Source organism: Pleurodeles waltl, chromosome 6, assembly GCF_031143425.1.
Source record: "Pleurodeles waltl isolate 20211129_DDA chromosome 6, aPleWal1.hap1.20221129, whole genome shotgun sequence".
NCBI classification, from domain to species: Eukaryota; Metazoa; Chordata; class Amphibia; order Caudata; family Salamandridae; genus Pleurodeles; species Pleurodeles waltl.
Genome location: NC_090445.1, coordinates 103682590 through 103704103, shown reverse-complemented (window position 1 = coordinate 103704103; position 21514 = coordinate 103682590). Strand labels below are relative to the sequence as shown.

At 45.0% G+C, this 21514-nt stretch overlaps 1 protein-coding gene across 2 annotated transcripts in view; it reads left to right on the top strand.

Moving 5' to 3' along the window:
* Nucleotides 1-21514, top strand: part of CDK12 (cyclin dependent kinase 12) — a 358486-nt gene that overhangs the window by 23317 nt on the left and 313655 nt on the right. For both annotated transcript variants that reach the window (XM_069237454.1, XM_069237455.1), the window contains exon 2: nt 2605-3573. In XM_069237454.1, the coding sequence (XP_069093555.1) occupies nt 2605-3573 (969 nt within the window). The remainder of the gene's footprint in view (nt 1-2604; nt 3574-21514) is intronic.

Below are 21514 nucleotides of genomic sequence, written 5' to 3'. Positions count from 1 at the left end.
GAGTCGTCTGCCGAGAACGCGATGGGCTGAGGCAGTTTCTCCTGAAATGGGGTACCCCAGAATTCTATTTGAAAACCCGAGACAGTTTGCAGAACCCATGCGTCGGAGGTAATGCGCCTCCAATTGTCCCTGAAAAACCTCAATCTCCCGCCAAAATTTGTTGGGAAAAAAGGGATAAGCCTCACCCGAGGGACCTCCTGGGGCATTATATGCTCCTCGTGCATTTCCGGAACCTCTGCCTCTTCCCCTGCCTCTGTTGGGGAAGAAGGTTCCTTGTCTGCCGTCCCTCCAACCGTTGTTGCGGAAGGAGCTGGGGCCTTGCTGGAAAGGACGGCCGGAAGAGCGACCCCTGCCTCGCCCGGCCCCGCCAAAAACCTTGTTGGGGAAAACCTTCTTAATCGAAGATTGCGCTTTATCCAAAGCTGAAAACGTAGCCACAAATTTTCCCAACTCTTTCACAAAGGGATCGCCAAATAAATTGCCTTGGGCAACAGCCCCTGCCTCCGAGTTAGACAGTTCCCCTAACTTGGGGTCGATTTTGATCAATAAAGATCTGCGTCTTTCTGCAGAGATGGCACAGTTCGCGTTGCCCAGAAGACAAACAGCTCTCTGAGCCCATCCCGCAATGATGTCCGTCTGAAGGGGAGTGTTTGCTTGCTTGGCCCGCTCCGCCAATTGAATAATTTGTGTGAGGGGACCTAACACATCAAGAAGTTTATCCTGGCATGCCCTCCAGGAGCGATCAATCCCTTTTTTGGGATCCTTGGTGTACTTGGAGAAAAACGTACACATTTTTGGGTCAATAACTGGCGTGAAAGCGACCTTATCTGATAAAGACGGGCGTGGGCACTCCGCCCGTAGACGAGCGCGCACCTCTTTGTCCAGAGGTTGCCTAATTTTACTGGCGACATATTCAGCCACCTTGTGGTCTGGACGCCACTCCGAGGAACGCGGATGGTAGATACCCTCCGGCTCAAACATATCGGAGTCAGAATCGGCGTGATCCGAAGGATCTGGTAGGGTAGCACCCGGACGCCAAGGGCGACCCGAGTCGTCATCTAGAGATGATGAGTCCTCATCTGAACCTCCCATGAAGCCTTTGGGGGATCCCCGATCAGGGTTCCATAGGTGGTGAAGCTTGTCACCCAGTACTCCGGGCAAACGGTCCTCCCGGGAGGGTACGCGCTTATGCGCGCGCGCACTCTTGGGATTGGGTGAAAATACCCCATCCCCCAGGTGCCCCGCGTCGCGCTTGCGCATTTTCCTGGGGGCTGAAAGGGTAGAGGAATCACCCTCTGCTCCCGTCACACCAAACATGCCCGTACCTCTGGACACCTGTTCAGTAAGCTTAGCTACAGTATCCCTAAGAGGGGCCAAAGCGTGAGAAATAGCCTGGGAAAACAAAGTGTCCACTCCGGGGGGAAGGGTACGGTGAGAGGGACCCTCACCTGGGGACATGTTGGGAAAAGGTTCATTCTCTTGGGAGGAATGCATAATGAGGACTATGACAGAGTGTACACCCAACAAAAAATATACAATATATAGGGTAAAACCCCTACCCTCTCTGTCACTGATAGTAAGTCAAGAAATAATGCCTTCCCTAAATGGGGTAATTCTTACCCAAACGGGTGTCAGGGTAGGGAAGATGAAAAAATGCACCAGGGTGGCAAACATGCAATAGAGGAGAAACCCTCAATCCTGGGAAGAAAAGCAAAGTGATTAATGCAGATATGCCTGCTAAGAGACTGAGTGTGTCATCTGGCAGGCCTGGAAATCGAACCCTGCTTGTCTGGGTGAAAGGCAGGAACCTAACCCCCTGGACACAACAGGTTTCCCCAAAAAAAGCAAGCGCGAGCCACGCGCTGAAAAGATGCACGCTCTTCGAGTACGAAGAACACAGCGCGCGCTCCCTCTGGTGGGCCCGACGTGTATTAACACGCCGAGGGCCGAAAGGAAATTAAACGCTCGAGCGGCCCGTCCGTTCCGGACCGCTCGTGGCGAGAAAGCTGCTACAGAAAGCCCCGTAAAACAATTGAGCGGCAGCGCGCCAAGTTTAGGAAAACAAACTCCCAACGGAGGCAGAAAAGGCACTTATCTGAGCAGTGAAGAAAGAGGAAGTGTGACGTGTCTCGGGCCATTTATACTGACGTGAAGGAGGGCACCTCATTGGATACTCGTTACCATGGCGGCGGGCTCATGGAACTTGTAGTTTTTCTGTTCATGTTTTGTTTAACTTTGAACTTGCTGTTGAATAAAGAGTGAAGAAAGATTTGCATAATCCTCGCCTCCGGTCCTGTGATAGAATTTAGTCTGTGTCTGATATTTCTGTATTTTCTGATTGCATTGATTATCGGTAGGATGGGGGCTTTTTGTTTGTATATTTTGTAATTGATAATGCTGTTTTTTTTATTTTTTATTTGGAAGGTTTTACATGTTCATTGATAGCACGCAGGTGGTTTAACTCTTATACTCAATATCACAGTCAGCTCAATACTAATTTATGGGTAATCAGTTTGTGATATAAGCAAATTAGTGTTAGAACTTAATAACATTTCTAAAAAAAAAACTGAATTAATGTTTGTCATGTCGTTGGTCTCTTAACAGAAAATCTTTGAAGGACCGCAGCAGAAGCCCTAGAAGAAAAGCATCTTCATCTCGAAACAAGAAACAAAAAAAGTCTGGCTCACGTAGTCGCCATTCTAGTATCTCACCTACTAGGCTACCCTTGAACTCCAGCCTTGGGGCTGAACTAAGCAGGAAAAAGAGGGAGCGGGCGGCAGCAGCAGCAGCAGCTGCAGGGAAATTAGATGGCAGGGAGGCTAGGGGTTCACCGCTTCTGCTGTTCAGAAAAGACATTGCTTCTGTTGAAAGTAAATTGGCTGCAACAGCCGACTCTAAAAAGGTTACAAAAATGATCAAGCCTGACAAACCTGCTTCTGATACAGAGCTTGTCAATTTAGTAAGTATTAATATGGACTCTAAACCTCCACCGGAGGAGGATGCTAAGTTAAATGACTCTGAAACTAAGCAGCCTGTTGTGACAGCAGATGCACTTCTACCTTTACCAGTAACTGCACCTTTACCTGGACCTGCACCTCTTCCTGCACCTGCCTCTCCAGCATTACTAGAAGAAGTAAAGGTGGTACCAGTGAAAGAGGAACCTACCACTCCACTGGACATCATTACAGAAGAGCCAGAACAGGAGAGCATTCCTTCACCAGCTGTCGTGACATCCCCCATTCCTCCCCTGCCAGAGGTTCCATCTCCTGTCCAGACCCCTCCTTTGCCCCCTTTGCCTCAATCTCCTGCTGTCCAGAACCAACCACCTCCTCTCCCACCACATACTACTGTGGCAATTCTGCCACTTCCCACTACTCTTGCTGCTGCTTTAACTACCACCTCTCACCACTCAAAGACGTCTGCTTATGCCACTCCAACTACTTCTCAACCATCTGTACAGACTTCAGTAAAACCGCAGGTGTCACTAACTGTTGCCATACCACATCTAAAGACATCCACTCTTCCTCCACTGCCACTTCCACCATTACTGCCGGGTGAGGATGATATAGAGAGGTAAGACCTTGACATATTGCTTGCTAATTTTAAATCTTAGACATTGAGTAATTTTGCTTTGATGAAGCCATTGCACTTCTCTGCCCACAAATAATCCTGATGCATGTATGTGTATGGTATTTCTGTGTCTTGAACCTAGCCAAAAGGTAGCAGAGCACTGTAGCGATAGGGTACAATAGGATTATGTTGCATTATTTTTTGTAGCGGTGTGGATCTTTCACTGATAAAGGAAATTGTGATATTTGCTGAGTGAAAGTCGCATACCAGTGGCATGGCTTTTAAGCAGCTGTGGGAGCGCATGCCTTTAGGATCAGTATTTGCAGGACTTTATACTGCCTTAATAGACCTACTAAACAAGCAAGTTGAAGCCTCCTTCTAGTAGTGCAGCTTGTATTGTGGTTTGCCCGAGAATACTTAACATACATTTTAAACTCATTGCAAAGTTTGAGTCCAATAAACAGCTCCTTGCCCCAAATGTGTGTTATATTCCAGCTTCTTAATTGATACGATGGACAGTAACTATGTGCTTCAAGGTCTTGCCCATTCTCTTCCTGAAGTAGAAACAAGTGACCATTTGTTGCTCTACATACGGGACTTCATTCATTTTTCGGGTCAAGCCTGGCAGAGCATGTGCTACCATAAGTGTCTCGCTTGCGAGACTTTTCTAAAAAGAGCTTGGGGCCTGTCTGTTGTTTACCATTTGTTGGCTTGCTTGGCACTCTTCTTCAAAGCCTCGAAATTCGTCACTGCAGGCCAAGCATCATTTCTATTCCTGTCTGTCAATCAGGGACCAAGCACTGATTGATTCAACTTAATCAGTGCCCGTCCGCTGCTACCAACTTGATCTCAGTAGTGTTTTTTTTTTTAACTACTAGGGCTCTGCAAACAGAAGGCTTGTGTCAGGCAAAAATTGCAAAGCTCTATTTTCTGTAGTCAACTCTTTTTTTTTTTTTTTTTTTTTTTTTTTTTTTTTCATTTGACAAGTCTTCTTTTCTCACTTGCCACTCATGTTTGGCTTTGTTTTTGCTTGTGGGCGCTGTTCTCAAAAGATGAAGATTATCATGTAATAAGTATTGCAAAGCGACATTGTTTCTTTCTTATGTGTAATTTCAGAAATTATGATTTAACACATAATTGTGCACTATACCACAATCCACCCCACTCCAATCCAGTCCACCCCCTTCAATCGACCCCAAACCATTTTAATTCACCCCACTCCAATCCACGCACACCAAACCACTTAACCAGATCCACTCCAATCCACCACAGTCCAATCCTTCCAACCCACTCCAGTCTGCTCCGCTGAAATTCGAAACAATTTACCCCATTACAATCCAAAACCATGTACCCCGCTCCACTCCAATCTGCCCCACTCCAATCCCAATGTGCGCCGCTCCAGTCTGCATTATTCCAATCCAAAACAATGTGCTCTGGTCCAAAGCAGTCTGCCCCGCCCTGGTCCAAAGCAGTCTGCCCCGCCCTGGTCCAAAGCAGTCTGCCCCGCCCTGGTCCAAAGCAGTCTGCCCCGCCCTGGTCCAAAGCAGTCTGCCCCGCCCTGGTCCAAAGCAGTCTGCCCCGCCCTGGTCCAAAGCAGTCTGCCCCGCCCTGGTCCAAAGCAGTCTGCCCCGCCCTGGTCCAAAGCAGTCTGCCCCGCCCTGGTCCAAAGCAGTCTGCCCCGCCCTGGTCCAAAGCAGTCTGCCCCGCCCTGGTCCGCTTCACACCAATCTACCCACTCCACATCCCATTTCATCCCACTCCAATCTGTCCTAATCCTCTCCAACACAATCCTCAGCAACCAAATCTATCCCTCTCTAGTTCACTCCACCGCCCTCTAGTCCACTCCAGTCTAATTCCCCCACTCCAAACGACACCAGTTCAGTCCATCTCACCCCATCAATCCATCCCTGTCCAATCTAATCCACTCCAATTCACCCCACTCTACAGCACTGCACTCTACAACACACTCTGCCACTGAACTCTACTCTCATCTAATCGACTATATGACACTCTAGCCCCCCTACCCCACTCTACGACACTCTACTTAGTTTGGGCCATGCAGAACAGGATCCACACTGGTGGCAATGTGTTTTGCAATGTTGTACAAGTCAATAGCTTTTGTATAGGCAAGACCATTTGGCTTTGCAAAGGGTTGCGATTTTTTTTTTTTTTTTTTTTTTTTTTTTTTTTTTTTTTTTTTTTTAAGCTGGTGGCACCATTTCACCAAAAGCACGGGGTAATGAAAGTGACTAGTTTGTCATTTGGCCCCAATAATTATGAAATCACAGAACTGGGCTTGCCAAAACCTTTGAACTCTGAGATGACATGACTCCTTTTGTTGTTTTTTTTGTTAAGGGAATTAAACTTGAATCTATAATACAAGAAAATGGGATTTTCTGCTGTAGCAAAATGCGTACTTATGTGTACTTTCTTTGTTATGCCATAAAGCATAATTGTATAGTGTTTAGCACACAAATCCAGTTTTATTTATACCAATATTTTAACATATGGGCACAGGAGCTGTGCCTATTTAGGTGTAACTTGTGTAAATCTTTATAACATAATGCAAAACTACTCCTAATTATGCATAATTGTGTGAGAAGCATAAACTAACATTCAGTGAATGTTTGTTAGTGCAAAGTAGATCCTCTCTCCCAAAATGGGCCAGAGGATGCATTTTTCGCCAAGAAAATAGCACTGAATGCTTCACGACACTACCAGAGGCCTCCAGACCATTCAAACTCAGCAGCCAGGCTCTCTCGCCTTTATGATGTTTTTCTTTACTTTCGCTTGATTTCACACCCACCCCCAGGAGATTACTCATGTCCTCCTTTTCAAGTTCTAAATCTGATTGGGTGTTTATTCATATACAGTTTCGGCTTGTGAAAATATAGTATTTTCTCTGGTAGGTGAAGCGCTGTCTCTAGACATTTTGTAATCTGCATCTGTGGGCTTGCACCACTCCCATCTCGCACCCATCGCTTTCATTCGTTCCTTGGCATGCCTTTGAAAATTCCCTTGATTTCGTAGGTAAATGCTTTACATTTATCCGGCCTTGAGGCTGCTTTGTTACTGCCTTGGAGACTGACTCTCTTACATGGATTATTGCATGATCAGCCATATACCTTAGTGTGATGCACGGCTATTTTTCCTTTGTCTCGCTGCTTTGTGCTGCGTTGTTGTATGTGGTTTCTTACTCTTACTTGTTTTGGACATGGCACTTTTTCTTTGTGGGTTCTGCACACAAAGGATGCGAGCTGGAGGTTTTGTTTTGTTTTGTTTGTTTGTAAATTTAATATATTTTTTAAAGGGTTCTTGTAGCGCAAACTTGAACGGAGGAGCCCTTAACATGAGAGTGGGACGTTTCATATAGCGCGAACTCTATCTGAGGAGTGCTTTACATGAGTACCACTTGGGTACAAGATTAACAGTTGAAAAATATACAAACTGGTGCAATTAAAACATGAAAAAAAAAACACATAACTCCTCAAAGTGGCTTTCCCGGCACAGTTGGAGAGCCGATACTACAATATCCACTGCACTCAAGAAACTCACCCCATAATGTTTTGCAAGGCATTTCTTTTTTAAAAACATTTTTGCCCATAACTCAGCCTGTGGGCCCACCACTAAACCGTTCAGCATGACGTGCTCTTTCTGTCTAATGTCCCCACACTAGGTTGGGGGAGTGGGCCCAAAATAGTAACTTCTCCCAACAATCAATGTGTTTTTAAGCTCCCATGGCTGAAGTTTTTGTTTTACAGCTTGGAGTAGTTTGTGTTTTAAGGGCCTTGTTTGTAATGTTATTTTAATAGACCTGATAATGTGTAATGCAGTACACTCTCTAGGGGCTAAATATATGGTTACACTGCATTATGTGCTGCCATTCTGTTATCATGTGGTTGTTCTCTATAGGGGCTGACTACATGGTTACATGACCATGTATCTTACCAGTGTTATATTTATAGTAGTGCCCTCTAGGGCCTCTTCTGAGCATTACGGTCAAGATACTACAATATTCGCTGCACTCTGAAACTCTCCCCATAATGCTTTGCTGGGTATTCCTTTTAAAAACAGTTTCAGCCCATAACTCACTGCTTGACGTGCTCTTTCTGTCTAGGTCATCTCTGGGTCCCCACACTTGGTTTTGGGGACCCCAGAATAATAATATAATACATAATGGCAATATTTACAAAATGTTGCTGCAGAAAGAGGAAGAAGGTAAATGGAAGTGCCTTAGTTATATGTAGCGCCACTGAAATTGTGTTACAGAGAGTATCAATTTGTGCAGCATGGTTGACCAATTTATGTGGCAAGAAAAGTCCAGTTATGCATTTACAATGCCAAAGCTCGAACTCAAACAAATGGAGACCTTTTGCATTGCAAATGCTCGTTTTTCTAAGGAAGGCTATAGTAGCCTGGATTTTTATAAGGCCTTTTCAATTAAATCCATAAATGGAAAAAAATTGTTTTCCTTGCTAGGTGTAAGAAGTTGGCTCTGTATATACTATCTCAAAGTGAGAGGTAGTGTGCACAGAGTCCAAGGGTTCCCCTTAGAGGTTGATAGTGGCAAAATTAGATCATACTAATGCTCTATTTTTTGGTAGTGTGGTCGAGCAGAAGGCTTATCAGAGGGTAGTGTTGTACACACACAGGCAATAAATAAGGAACACACACTCAAAAAGACAACTCCAGGCCAATAGATTTTTATATAGAAAAATATATTTTCTTTATTTTTAGAACCACAAGATTCAAATTTTAGGTAAGTACATAAATTTTAAGTTACTTCACACAGGTAAGTATAGAACTTTGATTTAAAACAGTAGTACAGACAGTTTTGGTTAAAATGGTAATAAGCTATTTCAAAAGTGGACAAAGTGCAAAAAATCAACAGTTCTTGGGGGAGTTGAGTTTTGGTTAGGTTCTCAGGTAAGTAAAGCACTTACAAGTTCAGTCTCCTGGGCATAGGCAACCCACCGTTGGAGGTTCAAGGCATTCCTAAAGCCACTGCACCGGCAACACAGGGCCAGTCAGGTGCAGAGGTCAAAGGAGGGCCAAAAACATAGGCGCCTATAGGGAACAGGGGTGCTCCGGTTCCAGTCTGCTAGCAAGTAAGTACCTGCGTCCTCAGGGAGCAGATCAGGGGTGTTTTGTAGAGCACTGGGGGGACGCACGCAAGCACTTAAAACACACCCTCAGCGGCACAGGGGCGGCTGGGTGCAGTGTGCAAAGTAGGCGTCTGTAAGTCAGTAAGAATTGGATTTCCCTAGGCTGCGGAGAGCAGTTCGTAAAGCCATTTATGTCACTTTCTAGCTATAGCTCCCTCATAACATGGAACTATGGTGGTGGCTGCCAAGGTGGGAGACCAGATGGAGTGAGTGAATAATTTTTTCTTATTTTCAACCAGTGGATGGACATAGAAATTTCTAACAGGCAGTTTATGGGTCGGGGTAAAATTTTGTTTAGATTAAATTCTGGAATTTTTAGGGAAGACATTCAGACCCTTTGAGTTTACTAAAATTATGTGTGGGTGTATACCCTTGTATTTCTCTCTATACATATATTTCCATACATTATTTTGTGTGTGTGTGTTCAGAGGCATATGTAGCTGCAGGACCACACTCTTCGGAGTCAAAAATTTGTCATCTGGCTTCGGAACCGAAACCACAGGCTGTATCTTTGGGACCGAAGAAAATATCCACCATTTCGGAGACAAAAAAATCTTGTTATACAGAGGAACAAGGACTTTCGAGCCAATTAAAACATAGTTCAAAGACAATTGATGATCAGTCCTCTAAAAGAGTTAAAACATCAGAATATCTTTCTGAGAACTCTGATATTGAGCCAATCTTTGAAATCATGGACACCAAACAAAGGATACATGTCCAAAAGGAGACGGGGAAAATAATGGCTTCACCTCCTTCACAAACCAAGAGAAAGCTGGCGTTTCAAGAGACTCTTGACACTGCTCCACCACCAGCAAAGATATTTAAAAGGAAGGAGAAACCATCACCTTTAGAGATTTCTCCACCACATTCATCACAACTTTCTTCATTCTCATACACATTCATATGGAGATACAGTGGACCCCTGATCTCCCCCCCGCCCATGCTGCCTGGTATGCTTAGACATGCGGCTGACATATTTAAAGAACCTGTTAAGGCTAGGGTTTTAACTCTCTGAATAGACCAAAAATACAAGCCAGCGCCAACGGACCCAGTTTATACCACACAACAGGTACCACCAGACTCTGTTGTAGTCAGCGCTGCAAGAAAATAGCCAATCTTCAGGGGATACCCCTGCCCTGACATGGAAAGCAGAAAGTTTGATGCAGCTGGTAAGAGGGTAGCTACACAAGCAGCTAATCAATGGCGTATTGAGAATTCTTAGCAAGGTATGACCGGGCACACTTAGATGAAATGCAGGAAATCTTACAATTCTTACCAAAAGAACATTAAGAGAGCACAACAAATTGTTGAGGAGGGACAAGCAATTACCAATAATCAAATAAGATCTGCTCTTGACGCAGCTGATACAGCAGCTAGAAGCATAAACACTAGCATAGCGATCCGTAGGCATGCATGGTTAAGATAACAGGTCCAAGGGTTTTCACAAAATATCTAGCTGAAGTAGCAGCTCACTTAAGAAGACAACACATACATGTCTTTCCTTATCTAGATGATTGGCTAATAAAATCAAGCAACATATAATGCCAGCAACACACTCAATACACAATAGAAACCCTACTCACATTAGGGTTCACAATCAACTACCAAAAGTCTCATCTTTAACCAGCACAGGTTCAACCTTACCTAAGTGCTATTCTCAATACCCAAAAAGCCTTCGCCTATCCAAATTCACAAAGGATACAGGCTTTTCAAAACATTATATCAGATACAGCCCAAATAATGTTACACTGTAAGGCTTATCATGAAACTATTGGGAATGATGGCATGATGCGTAGCAATAGTACCGCATGCAAGATTAAACATGAGAACACTACAACAGTGTTTCTCTCAGCAATGGCCTCAAGCATAGGGTCAATTGCAGGATCTAGTGTTAGACCGCCAAACTCACAAATCTCTTCAATGATGGAATCGCAACAATTTAATAAATGGGCCGTCATTTCAGGACCCTGTGCCTCAGACCATAATTACAACAGACTCATCAATGACAGGTTGGGGTGCTCACCTCCACAACATTACCATACAAGGGGAATGGAATTCAACACACTTAACTTATCACATAACTATTTAGAATTGTTAACTGTTTCTCACCCTAAAAGCTTTTCAACCTCTTCTCAGGCACAAGACAGTCTTGATAAAAACAGACAATATGACAACAATGTATTATCTGAAGAAACAAGGAGGAACACATTTATCTCAACTGTCCCTTCCCTATGGAAATGGGCAATTCACAATCATATTTACTTGCTAGCGGAATACATCCCAGGGATACACAATCAGCTAGCAGACCTACTAAGCAGGACGCAGCAACAAATACACAAATGGGAAATTCACTCTCAGGTACTTCAATAGTACTTTCAAATGTGAGGAACACCAGACAAAAAGCGAAAATGCAAAATGCCAAAACTTCGCATCTGGGCACCCACATCCTCTGTTCAAGGGCAATGCTCTATGGATCATACGCTTTTCTTCATCTCCCATTAATTCCATTTCTAGTCAGCAAACTGCTTCACAGTTCACTCACCATTATACTCCTAGCTCCCACGTGGACACGACAACATTGGTACACAACACTCCTAGATCTGTCAGTAGTACCCTATCGCAAACTTCCAAACAGGCCAGATCTATTAACAAAGAACAAGGGTGAAATCAGGGTTCCTAATCCCAGTGTTCTCAACTTAGCGATTTGGCTCCTGAAATCATTGAATTTGGATATTTACACCTTCCATTAGAATGTCTTGCAGTTATAAAACAAGCATGCAAACCTACAACTAGGCAATGCTATGTTAACAAGTGGAAACGTTTCGTTTACTACTGTCAGCCCAAAAATATAGACCTACTTAAAGCGTCAATACAAGATATTGTATGCTATCTGCTTCATCTACAGAGAGCAAATTTAGCTTTCCTCTATTAAAATTCATCTTACTTCTATTGCAGCGTGCTTACAAACCATACAACATACTTGTCTCTTTAGAGTCCCCGTCATAAAAGCCTTTATGGAGGGACTGAAGTGCATTATTCCACAAAGAAAACCACCAGTTCCTGCATGGAATCTCAATATTGTACTCACAAGATTAATGGGACCACCATTCGAGCCCATGCATTCATGTGATATTCAATTTCTCACTTGGAAAGTTGCTTTCTTAGTAGCAATTACTTCATTAAGAGTTACTGAAATACAAGCATTCACTCTGGAGGAACTATTTTTCCAAGTACACAAACATAAAGTAGTACTTAGGACAAATCCAATTTTTTTGCCAAAGGTAGTTTCTCCTTAACCAAACAGTGGTCTTCTTCCCACAGCTAGACTCCTCTACTGAAAGAGCTCTTCATACTCTTGACCTTAAAAGAGTTCTGATGTATTATGTTGATAGAACAAAAGAGTTTAGGAAAACTAAACAGCTTTTCGTAGCTTTTCAACAGCCACAGAAAGGAAATCCTACCTCTAAACAAGGATTAGCTAGATGGATCGTAAGATGCAGCCAAACATGTTATATTAAAGCAAAAAGACAACTTTTACTAACCCCTAAAGCACATTCCACTAGTAAAAAAGGTGCTTCCATGGCTTTTCTAGGTAATATACCAATGGCAGACATATGCAAAGCTGCCACATGGTCCACTCTACATACATTTACAAAACATTACCGTGTGAATGTATTTTCAAAGAAACAGGCCAGTGTTGGTCAAGCTGTACTTAGAACTTTATTTCAATCAACTTCAACTCCTGCAGGCTAGCAACCTCCTGTTTTGGGAGAAGGACTGCTTTTTAGTCTATGGATAGCATGTGTATCTGCAGCTACACATGCCATCGAACGGAAAATGTCACTTACACAGTGTACATCTGTTCGTGGCGTGTAGTGCTGCAGATTCAAATGCACCCTCCCTCCTCCCCGGAAGCCTGTAGTCATTGCAGTTTTTATTTGTACATATGTATGTGTGTGTATATATATGTGTGTGTGTATATATGTGTATATATATATATATATATATATATATGTTCAATGGCATGTGTAGCTGCAGATACACATGCTGTGCACATCCCGCCATCTGGTGTTGGGCTCGGAATGTTACAAGTTGTTTTTCTTCGAAGAAGTCTTTTCGAGTCACGAGACCGAGGGACTCCTCCCATTTCAACTCCATTGCGCATGGGCGTCGACTCCATCTTAGATTGTTTCTTTCCGCCATCGGGTTCGGACGTGTTCCTTTTCGCTCCGTGTTTCGGGTCGTAAAGTTAGTTAGAATCTCAGAAAAAAACGTCGGTATTGTTTGCGTTCGGTATCGGGTTAGTTACAACAGATCGACACCGAATTTAGAAGAGTTCCGGTGGCCCTTCAGGGTTTTTTCGATTCCCCCGTCTGGGCCTGGTTGGCCCAGCCACATGTGAATTCAAGGCTGATGGAACGGACCCCATTCCGCTTTTGTCCAAAATGCCATAACAAGTATCCGTATACGGATCAGCATCTGGTCTGTAACTTGTGCTTGTCCCCAGAGCACAAGGATGATACTTGTGAGGCCTGTCGAGCGTTTCGGTCCAGAAAGACGTTAAGAGACCGAAGAGCCAGAAGACTGCAGAAGGCGTAGACGCCGACAGAAAAAGAGCGTTTCGAGGAAGAAGAGGAAGCTTTCTTTATCCAAGAGTCGGACTCGGAAGAGCTCGAGGCCGAAGAAACGCCGAAAACCGTGAGTAAGACGTCGAAACATAAGACTCACGAGAAGTCAACAAAAGCCCACCGCCAACAGGCCATGGCTTAACCCAAACAAGCGGTGACCGAGCCAAGGCACCGAAAAAGGGCATGCTGGTGTCGAAGTCATCCGACTCCGGTCGAGATGCCGCCACACAGCAATCTCGGACCAGAGACATCGGCTCTGAGAAATTTCGGCACCGTCACAGCGGCACAGAAAAAATTCGGCATCGAGACACCACCACGCCGAAAATTACGAAGGTTTCTTCGGAGCCTAAAATAACCTCCGAAAAAGTTTCGGTTCCGAAACATCCAGCCTCTGAGCCGAAAACAGGTTCCTATACAGAGGAACAAGGATTGGCCTCCCAAATGAAAAAACATAGATTTGGAGAGGAACTTCAAGCTGTAGAGCCAGACTATACTCAAAGGAGGCTCCACATTCATCAAGACACAGGGAAGATAACCACTCTTCCTCCAATTAAAATAAAAAGAAAACTTGCCTTTCACGAAAAGGAGAAGGAGCCACAGGCAAAGGTGGCAAAGAAAACAACTCCACCACCTTCTCCACCACCATCAGTGCACACATCACCAGTAGCAACTCCTCCACTGATGCACTCCCCGACTCATACTGCCATGAGTCAAGATGATCCCGATGCATGGGACCTTTACGATGCTCCAGTATTGGACAACAGCCCAGACTCGTACCCTACCAGGCCGTCCCCTCCTGAGGACAGTACATCTTACACACAGGTGATCGCAAGGGCAGCTGCTTTCCATAATGTCCCCTTGCATTCAGAACCAATTGAGGATGACTTCTTGTTTAACATGCTAACCTCCACTCATAGCCAGTACCAAAGACTACCTATGCTCCCAGGAATGCTAAAACATTCAAAACAAATCTGTCAAGATCCTGTTAAAGGCCGAGCCATAACTCCAAGAGTGGAGAAAAAAATACAAGCCACCGCCAACAGATCCAGTTTATATTACAACGCAGTTAACTCCAGACTCAGTAGTTGTCGGGGCAGCTCGTAAGAGAGCAAACTCTCATACCTCGGGAGACGCACCACCTCCAGACAAAGAGAGTCGCAAATTTGATGCTGCGGGCAAAAGGGTTGCAGCACAAGCAGCAAACCAATGGCGCATTGCCAATTCACAAGCGCTTTTGGCAAGATATGACAGAGCTCACTGGGATGAGATGCAACATTTGATAGAACACTTACCCAAGGAGTTCCAAAAAAGAGCACATCAAGTGGTGGAAGAAGGACAAAGTATCTCTAATAATCAGATACGGTCTTCAATGGATGCAGCAGATACGGCTGCAAGGACAGTAAATACTGCAATAACAATAAGAAGGCACGCATGGCTCCGCACGTCAGGTATCAAGCCAGAAATTCAACAAGCCGTGCTAAATATGCCATTTAATGAACAGCAGTTGTTTGGGCCGGAAGTCGACACTGCTATTGAGAAACTCCAGAAGGACACTGATACGGCAAAAGCCATGGGCGCACTCTACTCCCCGCAGAGCAGAGGCACCTTTCGCAAAACACCTTTTAGGGGAGGGTTTCGAGGACAACCTACAGAAACCACAACATCACAAACAAGGCCCACTTACCAAAGCCAATATCAGCGGGGAAGTTTTCGGGGGCAACATAGAGGGGGACAGTTCCAAAGAGGTAGAGGAAAATTCCAAAGCCCCAAAAGTCCTCAAAATAAGCAGTGACTCACTAGTCACCCATCCCCATCACATAACACCTGTGGGGGGAAGATTAAGCCAATTTTACAAACATTGGGAGGAGATAACAACAGATACTTGGGTACTAGCAATTATCCAGTATGGTTATTGCATAGAAATTCGAGAATTCCCTCCAACAGTCCCACCGAAAACACACAGTATGTCGAAACAACATATAAATCTTCTAGGATTAGAAGTTCAAGCATTGCTCCAAAAAGGGGCAATAGAATTAGTACCAAAACAAGAACTAAACACAGGAGTTTACTCACTGTACTTTCTAATACCCAAAAAAGACAAAACTCTAAGACCTATACTAGATCTCAGAATATTAAATACATACATCAAATCAGACCACTTTCACATGGTTACATTACAAGAAGTAATCCCACTGCTCAAACAACAAGACTACATGACAACACTGGATCTAAAGGATGCATATTTCCATATACCAATACATCCTTCACACAGAAAGTACCTAAGGTTTGTATTCCAAGGGATACATTACCAATTCAAAGTGTTGCCATTCGGAATAACAACTGCGCCAAGAGTTTTTACAAAATGTCTAGCAGTAGTAGCTGCACATATCAGAAGGCAGCAAATACATGTCTTCCCGTACCTAGACGATTGGTTAATCAAAACCAACACGCAAAAACAGTGTTCACGACACACAAATTACGTCATAGAAACCCTACACAAACTAGGTTTCTCAATCAATTACTCAGTCACACCTTCTGCCGTGTCAAACACAGCAATACCTAGGAGCAACAATCAACACAGTAAAAGGAATTGCCACTCCAAGTCCACAAAGAGTCCACACATTCCAAAATGTAATACAAACCATGTATCCAAACCAAAAGATACAGGTCAAATTAGTCATGAAACTCCTAGGCATGATGTCCTCATGCATAGCCATTGTCCCAAACGCAAGGTTGCACATGCGGCCCTTACAACAGTGCCTAGCATCACAGTGGTCACAAGCACAGGGTCAACTTCTAGATCTGGTGTTGATAGACCGCCAAACATACATCTCGCTTCAATGGTGGAACAGTATAAATTTAAACCAAGGGCGGCCTTTTCGAGGCCCAGTGCCACAATGCGTAATAACAACAGATGCATCCATGACAGGGTGGGGAGCACACCTCAATCAGCACAGCATCCAAGGACAATGGGACATTCAGCAAAAACAGTTTCATATAAACCACTTAGAACTGTTAGCAGTGTTTCTCGCTCTGAAAGCATTTCAACCCATAATAACCCACAAATACACTCTTGTCAAAACAGACAACATGACAGCAATGTATTACCTAAACAAACAGGGAGGAACACACTCGACACAGTTGTCTCCTAACACAAAAAATATGGCATTGGGCGATTCACAACCACATTCGCCTAATAGGACAATTTATTCCAGGGATTCAGAATCAGTTAGCAGACAATCTCTCTCAGGATCACCAACAGATCCACGAATGGGAAATTCACCCCCAAATACTGAACACTTACTTCAAAATGTGGGGAACGCCACACATAGATCTATTTGCAACAAAAGAAAACTCAAAATGCCAAAACTTCGCATCCAGGTACCCACAACATCAGTCTCAGGGCAATGCACTATGGATGAACTGGTCAGGGATATTTGCGTACGCTTTTCCCCCTCTCCCACTTCTTCCATATCTAGTAAACAAGTTGAGTCAAAACAAACTCAAACTCATACTAATAGCACCAACATGGGCAAGGCAACCTTGGTACACAACACTACTAGACCTTTCAGTAGTACCTCATATCAAACTGCCAAACAGACCAGATCTGTTAACACAACACAAACAACAGATCAGACATCCAAATCCAGCATTGCTGAATCTAGCAATTTGGCTCCTGAAATCCTAGTATTCGGGCACTTAGACCTCACACAGGAATGTATGGAGGTCATAAAACAGGCTAGAAAACCTACCACTAGACACTGTTATGCAAATAAGTGGAAAAGATTTGTTTATTACTGCCATAATAATCAAATTCAACCTTTACAAGCATCTGCAAAAGAGATAGTAGGATACTTACTACATTTGCAAAAATCTAAACTAGCTTTCTCTTCCAATTTCAGCTTACCTGCAAATTACGCACTCAACTTCATTATTTAGGATACCAGTTATAAAAGCGTTTATGGAAGGCCTAAAGAGAATTATACCACCAAGAACACCACCATTTCCTTCATGGAACCTCAACATTGTGTTAACACTACTCATGGGTCCACCTTTTGAGCCCATGCACTCTTGTGAAATGCAATACTTAACGTGGAAAGTTGCATTTTTAATTGCCATCACATCTCTAAGAAGAGTGAGTGAGATTCAAGCATTTACCATTCAAGAACCATTTAATCAAATACACAAAAATAAAGTTGTTCAACGGACCAATCCCAAATTTTTACCAAAAGTAATCTCACCGTTCCACTTGAATCAAATGGTAGAATTACCAGTGTTCTTCCCACAGCCAGATTCTGTAGCTGAAAGAGCACTACATACATTAGACATCAAAAGAGCACTAATGTACTACATTGACAGAACAAAACTAATTCGAAAGACAAAACAACTTTTTATCGCCTTTCAAAAACCTCATACAGGAAATCCTATTTCAAAACAAGGCATTGCTAGATGGATAGTTAGGTGCATTCAAACCTGCTATCTTAAAGCTAAAAGAGAACTGCCTATTATACCAAAGGCACACTCGACCAGAAAGAAAGGTGCTACCATGGCCTTTCTGGGAAATATTCCAATGAACGAAATATGTAAGGCAGCAACATGGTCTACGCCTCATACATTTACCATTCATACACTCAACATTTACGAAACTCCCTCCGTTTCGCTCAGAACCCACCAAGATCATCTGCGGCGTACCTCAAGGCTCATCGCTCAGCCCGACACTCTTCAATGTCTACATGAGCCCCCTCGCCGACATCGTACGCAAGCACGACATCATCATCACCTCCTACGCCGACGACACCCAACTTGTACTCTCCCTCACCAAGGACCCCGCCAGCGCCAAGACCAACCTACAAGAGGGTATGAAGGACGTCGCAGATTGGATGAGGCTCAGCCGCCTAAAGCTGAACTCTGAAAAAACGGAAGTCCTCATCCTCGGCAACACCCCGTCCGCCTGGGACGACTCCTGGTGGCCCTCGGCACCGCACCGACCCCCGCAGACCACGCCTGCAACCTCGGCTTCATCTTGGACCCTCTTCTCACCATGACCAAGCAAGTCAACGCCGTGTCCTCCGCCTGCTTCCTCACTCTCCGCATGCTCCGCAAGATCTTCCGCTGGATCCCCGCCGACACCAGAAAAACCGTGACCCACGCCCTTGTCACGAGTCGCCTGGACTACGGCAACACCCTCTACGCCGGGACCACCGCCAAACTCCAAAACCGCCTGCAACGCATCCAAAACGCCTCGGCCCGCCTCATCCTCGACGTACCCCGCAACAGCCACATCTCCGCACACCTGAGACACCTGCATTGGCTCCCAGTCAGCAAAAGGATCACCTTCCGTCTTCTCACCCACGCACACAAAGCCCTCCACAACAAGGGACCGGAATACCTCAACAGACGCCTCAGCTTCTACGTCCCCACCCGCCCCCTCCGCTCCGCTGGCCTCGCACTTGCTGCCGTCCCTCGCACCCGCCGCTCCACGGCGGGTGGGAGATCTTTCTCCTTCCTGGCGGCCAAGACCTGGAACTCCCTCCCCACCAGCCTCAGGACCACCCAGGACCACTCCGCTTTCCGGAGACTCCTAAAGACTTGGCTGTTCGAGCAGCGATAACCCCCCCTTTCCCCCCTAGCGCCTTGAGACCCGCACGGGTGAGTAGCGCGCTTTATAAATGTTAATGATTTGATTTGATTTTGACCAAGCACTACTGTGTAGATGTGTTAACTGCACAACAAGCAACAGTAGGTCAAGCTGTACTAAGAACATTATTTCAAACTACTTCAACTCCTACAGGCTGAACCACCGCTTTTTGGGGAGATAACTGCTTATTAGTCTATGCACAGCATGTGTATCTGCAGCTACACATGCCATCGAACGGAAAATGTCACTTACCCAGTGTACATCTGTTCGTGGCATTAGTCGCTGCAGATTCACATGTGCCCACCCGCCTCCCCGGGAGCCTGTAGCCGTTTAGAAGTAGATCTTAAACATTTGTAAATATATTACTTGAAACTTCATTATGTACATACGCATTCACTCCATTGCATGGGCACTATTACTAGCATACACAACTCCTACCTCACCCTCTGCGGGGAAAACAATCTAAGATGGAGTCGACGCCCATGCGCAATGGAGTCGAAATGGGAGGAGTCCCTCGGTCTCGTGACTCGAAAAGACTTCTTCGAAGAAAAACAACTTGTAACACTCCGAGCCCAACACCAGATGGCGGGATGTGCACAGCATGTGAATCTGCAGCGACTAATGCCACGAACAGATGTACACTGGGTAAGTGACATTTTCCATATATATATATATATATAATTTATTTTTCATTTGCATGGGCATCTTATTTAGTTACTACATTTAGTTGTACATTTACATTCTTTCACTCTATCACTCCTTCCTACACCCTTCTGCGGGAAAACAGTCTAACGAAGGAGTCGATGTCCATGCGCGCTATGACCGAGAGGAGGAGTAATTTGATCCTGTGACTCCCGAAAAGACTTCTTCGAAGAAAAACAACTTGTAACACTCCGGGCCCAACACTAGATGGCGGACCCAATGCATAGCATGTGAATCTGCAGCACTACATGCCACGAACAGATGTACACTGGGTAAGTGGCATTTTTCATAAAATATATATATATATATATATATATATATATATATATATATATATATATATATATATATATATATATATATATATATATATATATATATATATATATATATATTTTTCTGATGGATACAACTACCTGTGGATTCCTCACCTTATGAATTAGTCTTTGCGTCAGCATCCGACGGAAAGTCTTCTTCCTAGCTGTCAGTCATAATGGCACGGCTCCACGTGACTCCGGCTGCCGTCAACGTGCCAATAAGAGGTCCTCGCTGGCGTACTGATGTCAGTTTTCCTTTTTTCCGTGCCTTCGACGACAAACGGTTTTTCTTCCTGGCTCGTTGATAACTGTAACGCTTTTTGGTGGTTACAATGTCACCTCCAAAAAAGTCCGGTTTCAAGCCGTGTAGAGAATGCGGGGGTCGTATGTCAGTGACCGACCCCCATTCGGACTGTATTTGGTGCCTTAGTTCGGAACATGATGTAGAAGGATGCTCTTCGTTCCAGAGCATGAATCCAAAAGCTCTGAAGGAGCGTGAGGCGAAGCTCTTCTTGTCAAAAGCGAAGAAGGGCCATAAAAAGGATTCCTCCCATTCTTCTCCCTAAAGGCATAAGAAGCGGTGTCATCATGACTCTCGGCGCCGTCCTGACTCTCGGCACCGTTCGGAGCGGAGCCGGTCGACGTCTCGATCTTCACGACGCCAGAAGACATGGGAGATGAGTCCTACTGTCACGCCTCAGCCCGAGAATCCAGAGTTGTCGCCGGCGCCATCTGTTTTTGAGGTCGTTCATCGTAGCCCTCAGTTTTCGCCGGCGTCGAGGGAGCCTGATGTACAGCAGACATCTGCACAACAGTACCCGGCTTTCCCGGCTCCAGGGACGGATCCGGCTGCATTTTTCTAATGCAATGTATGCCGTGTTCCAATCCATGGCCCCTGCTGGTGCACCGGCGGGTCCCACTGGGCCATTGGCGTTTAATATGGGCTCCATTCATGCCCATCTGCCCTTAAGAGACTGGTGGTTCGGCGCCGAGGGTATCTCCTGGCAGGAGTCCTCCACTTGTGACGGTGGATCCTCCTTCACGTCAACCGACTCCTTCTCCGCGCCATCCGATGTTGTTTATGTCCCCATCCAGACCAGCTCCATCACCTTCCTGCCAAGCGACTCTGAAAAGGTCATCGTTCGACTCCGTGCCGGCACCGGCGTCGGGTGAGTCTAGGAGTCATCCATCTCTTCCTGGTCCAATTCGAGATTCGAAGTCGTCGGCGTCGATGGACTCTTTGTCTACGCCGGCCCTAGAGACACATCTTCGATCTCGGAGAAAGGCATTGAGACTTTTGGAAGAGGAGGAATATAGACAGCTGGAGGAAGGCGAGATCGAGCCTTCAGATGAGTTCCAGGGTCTTGCCACTGCAAGTGGTCTAGATACTTCCCCCGGAGTAGGACATTGCGTCTCCGGGGGAGTTTACTGAAGAGGCCGCTTCCTTCCATACAGTGGTGAGGAAGGCAGCAGAGTACCCGGATTTGCCTTTGT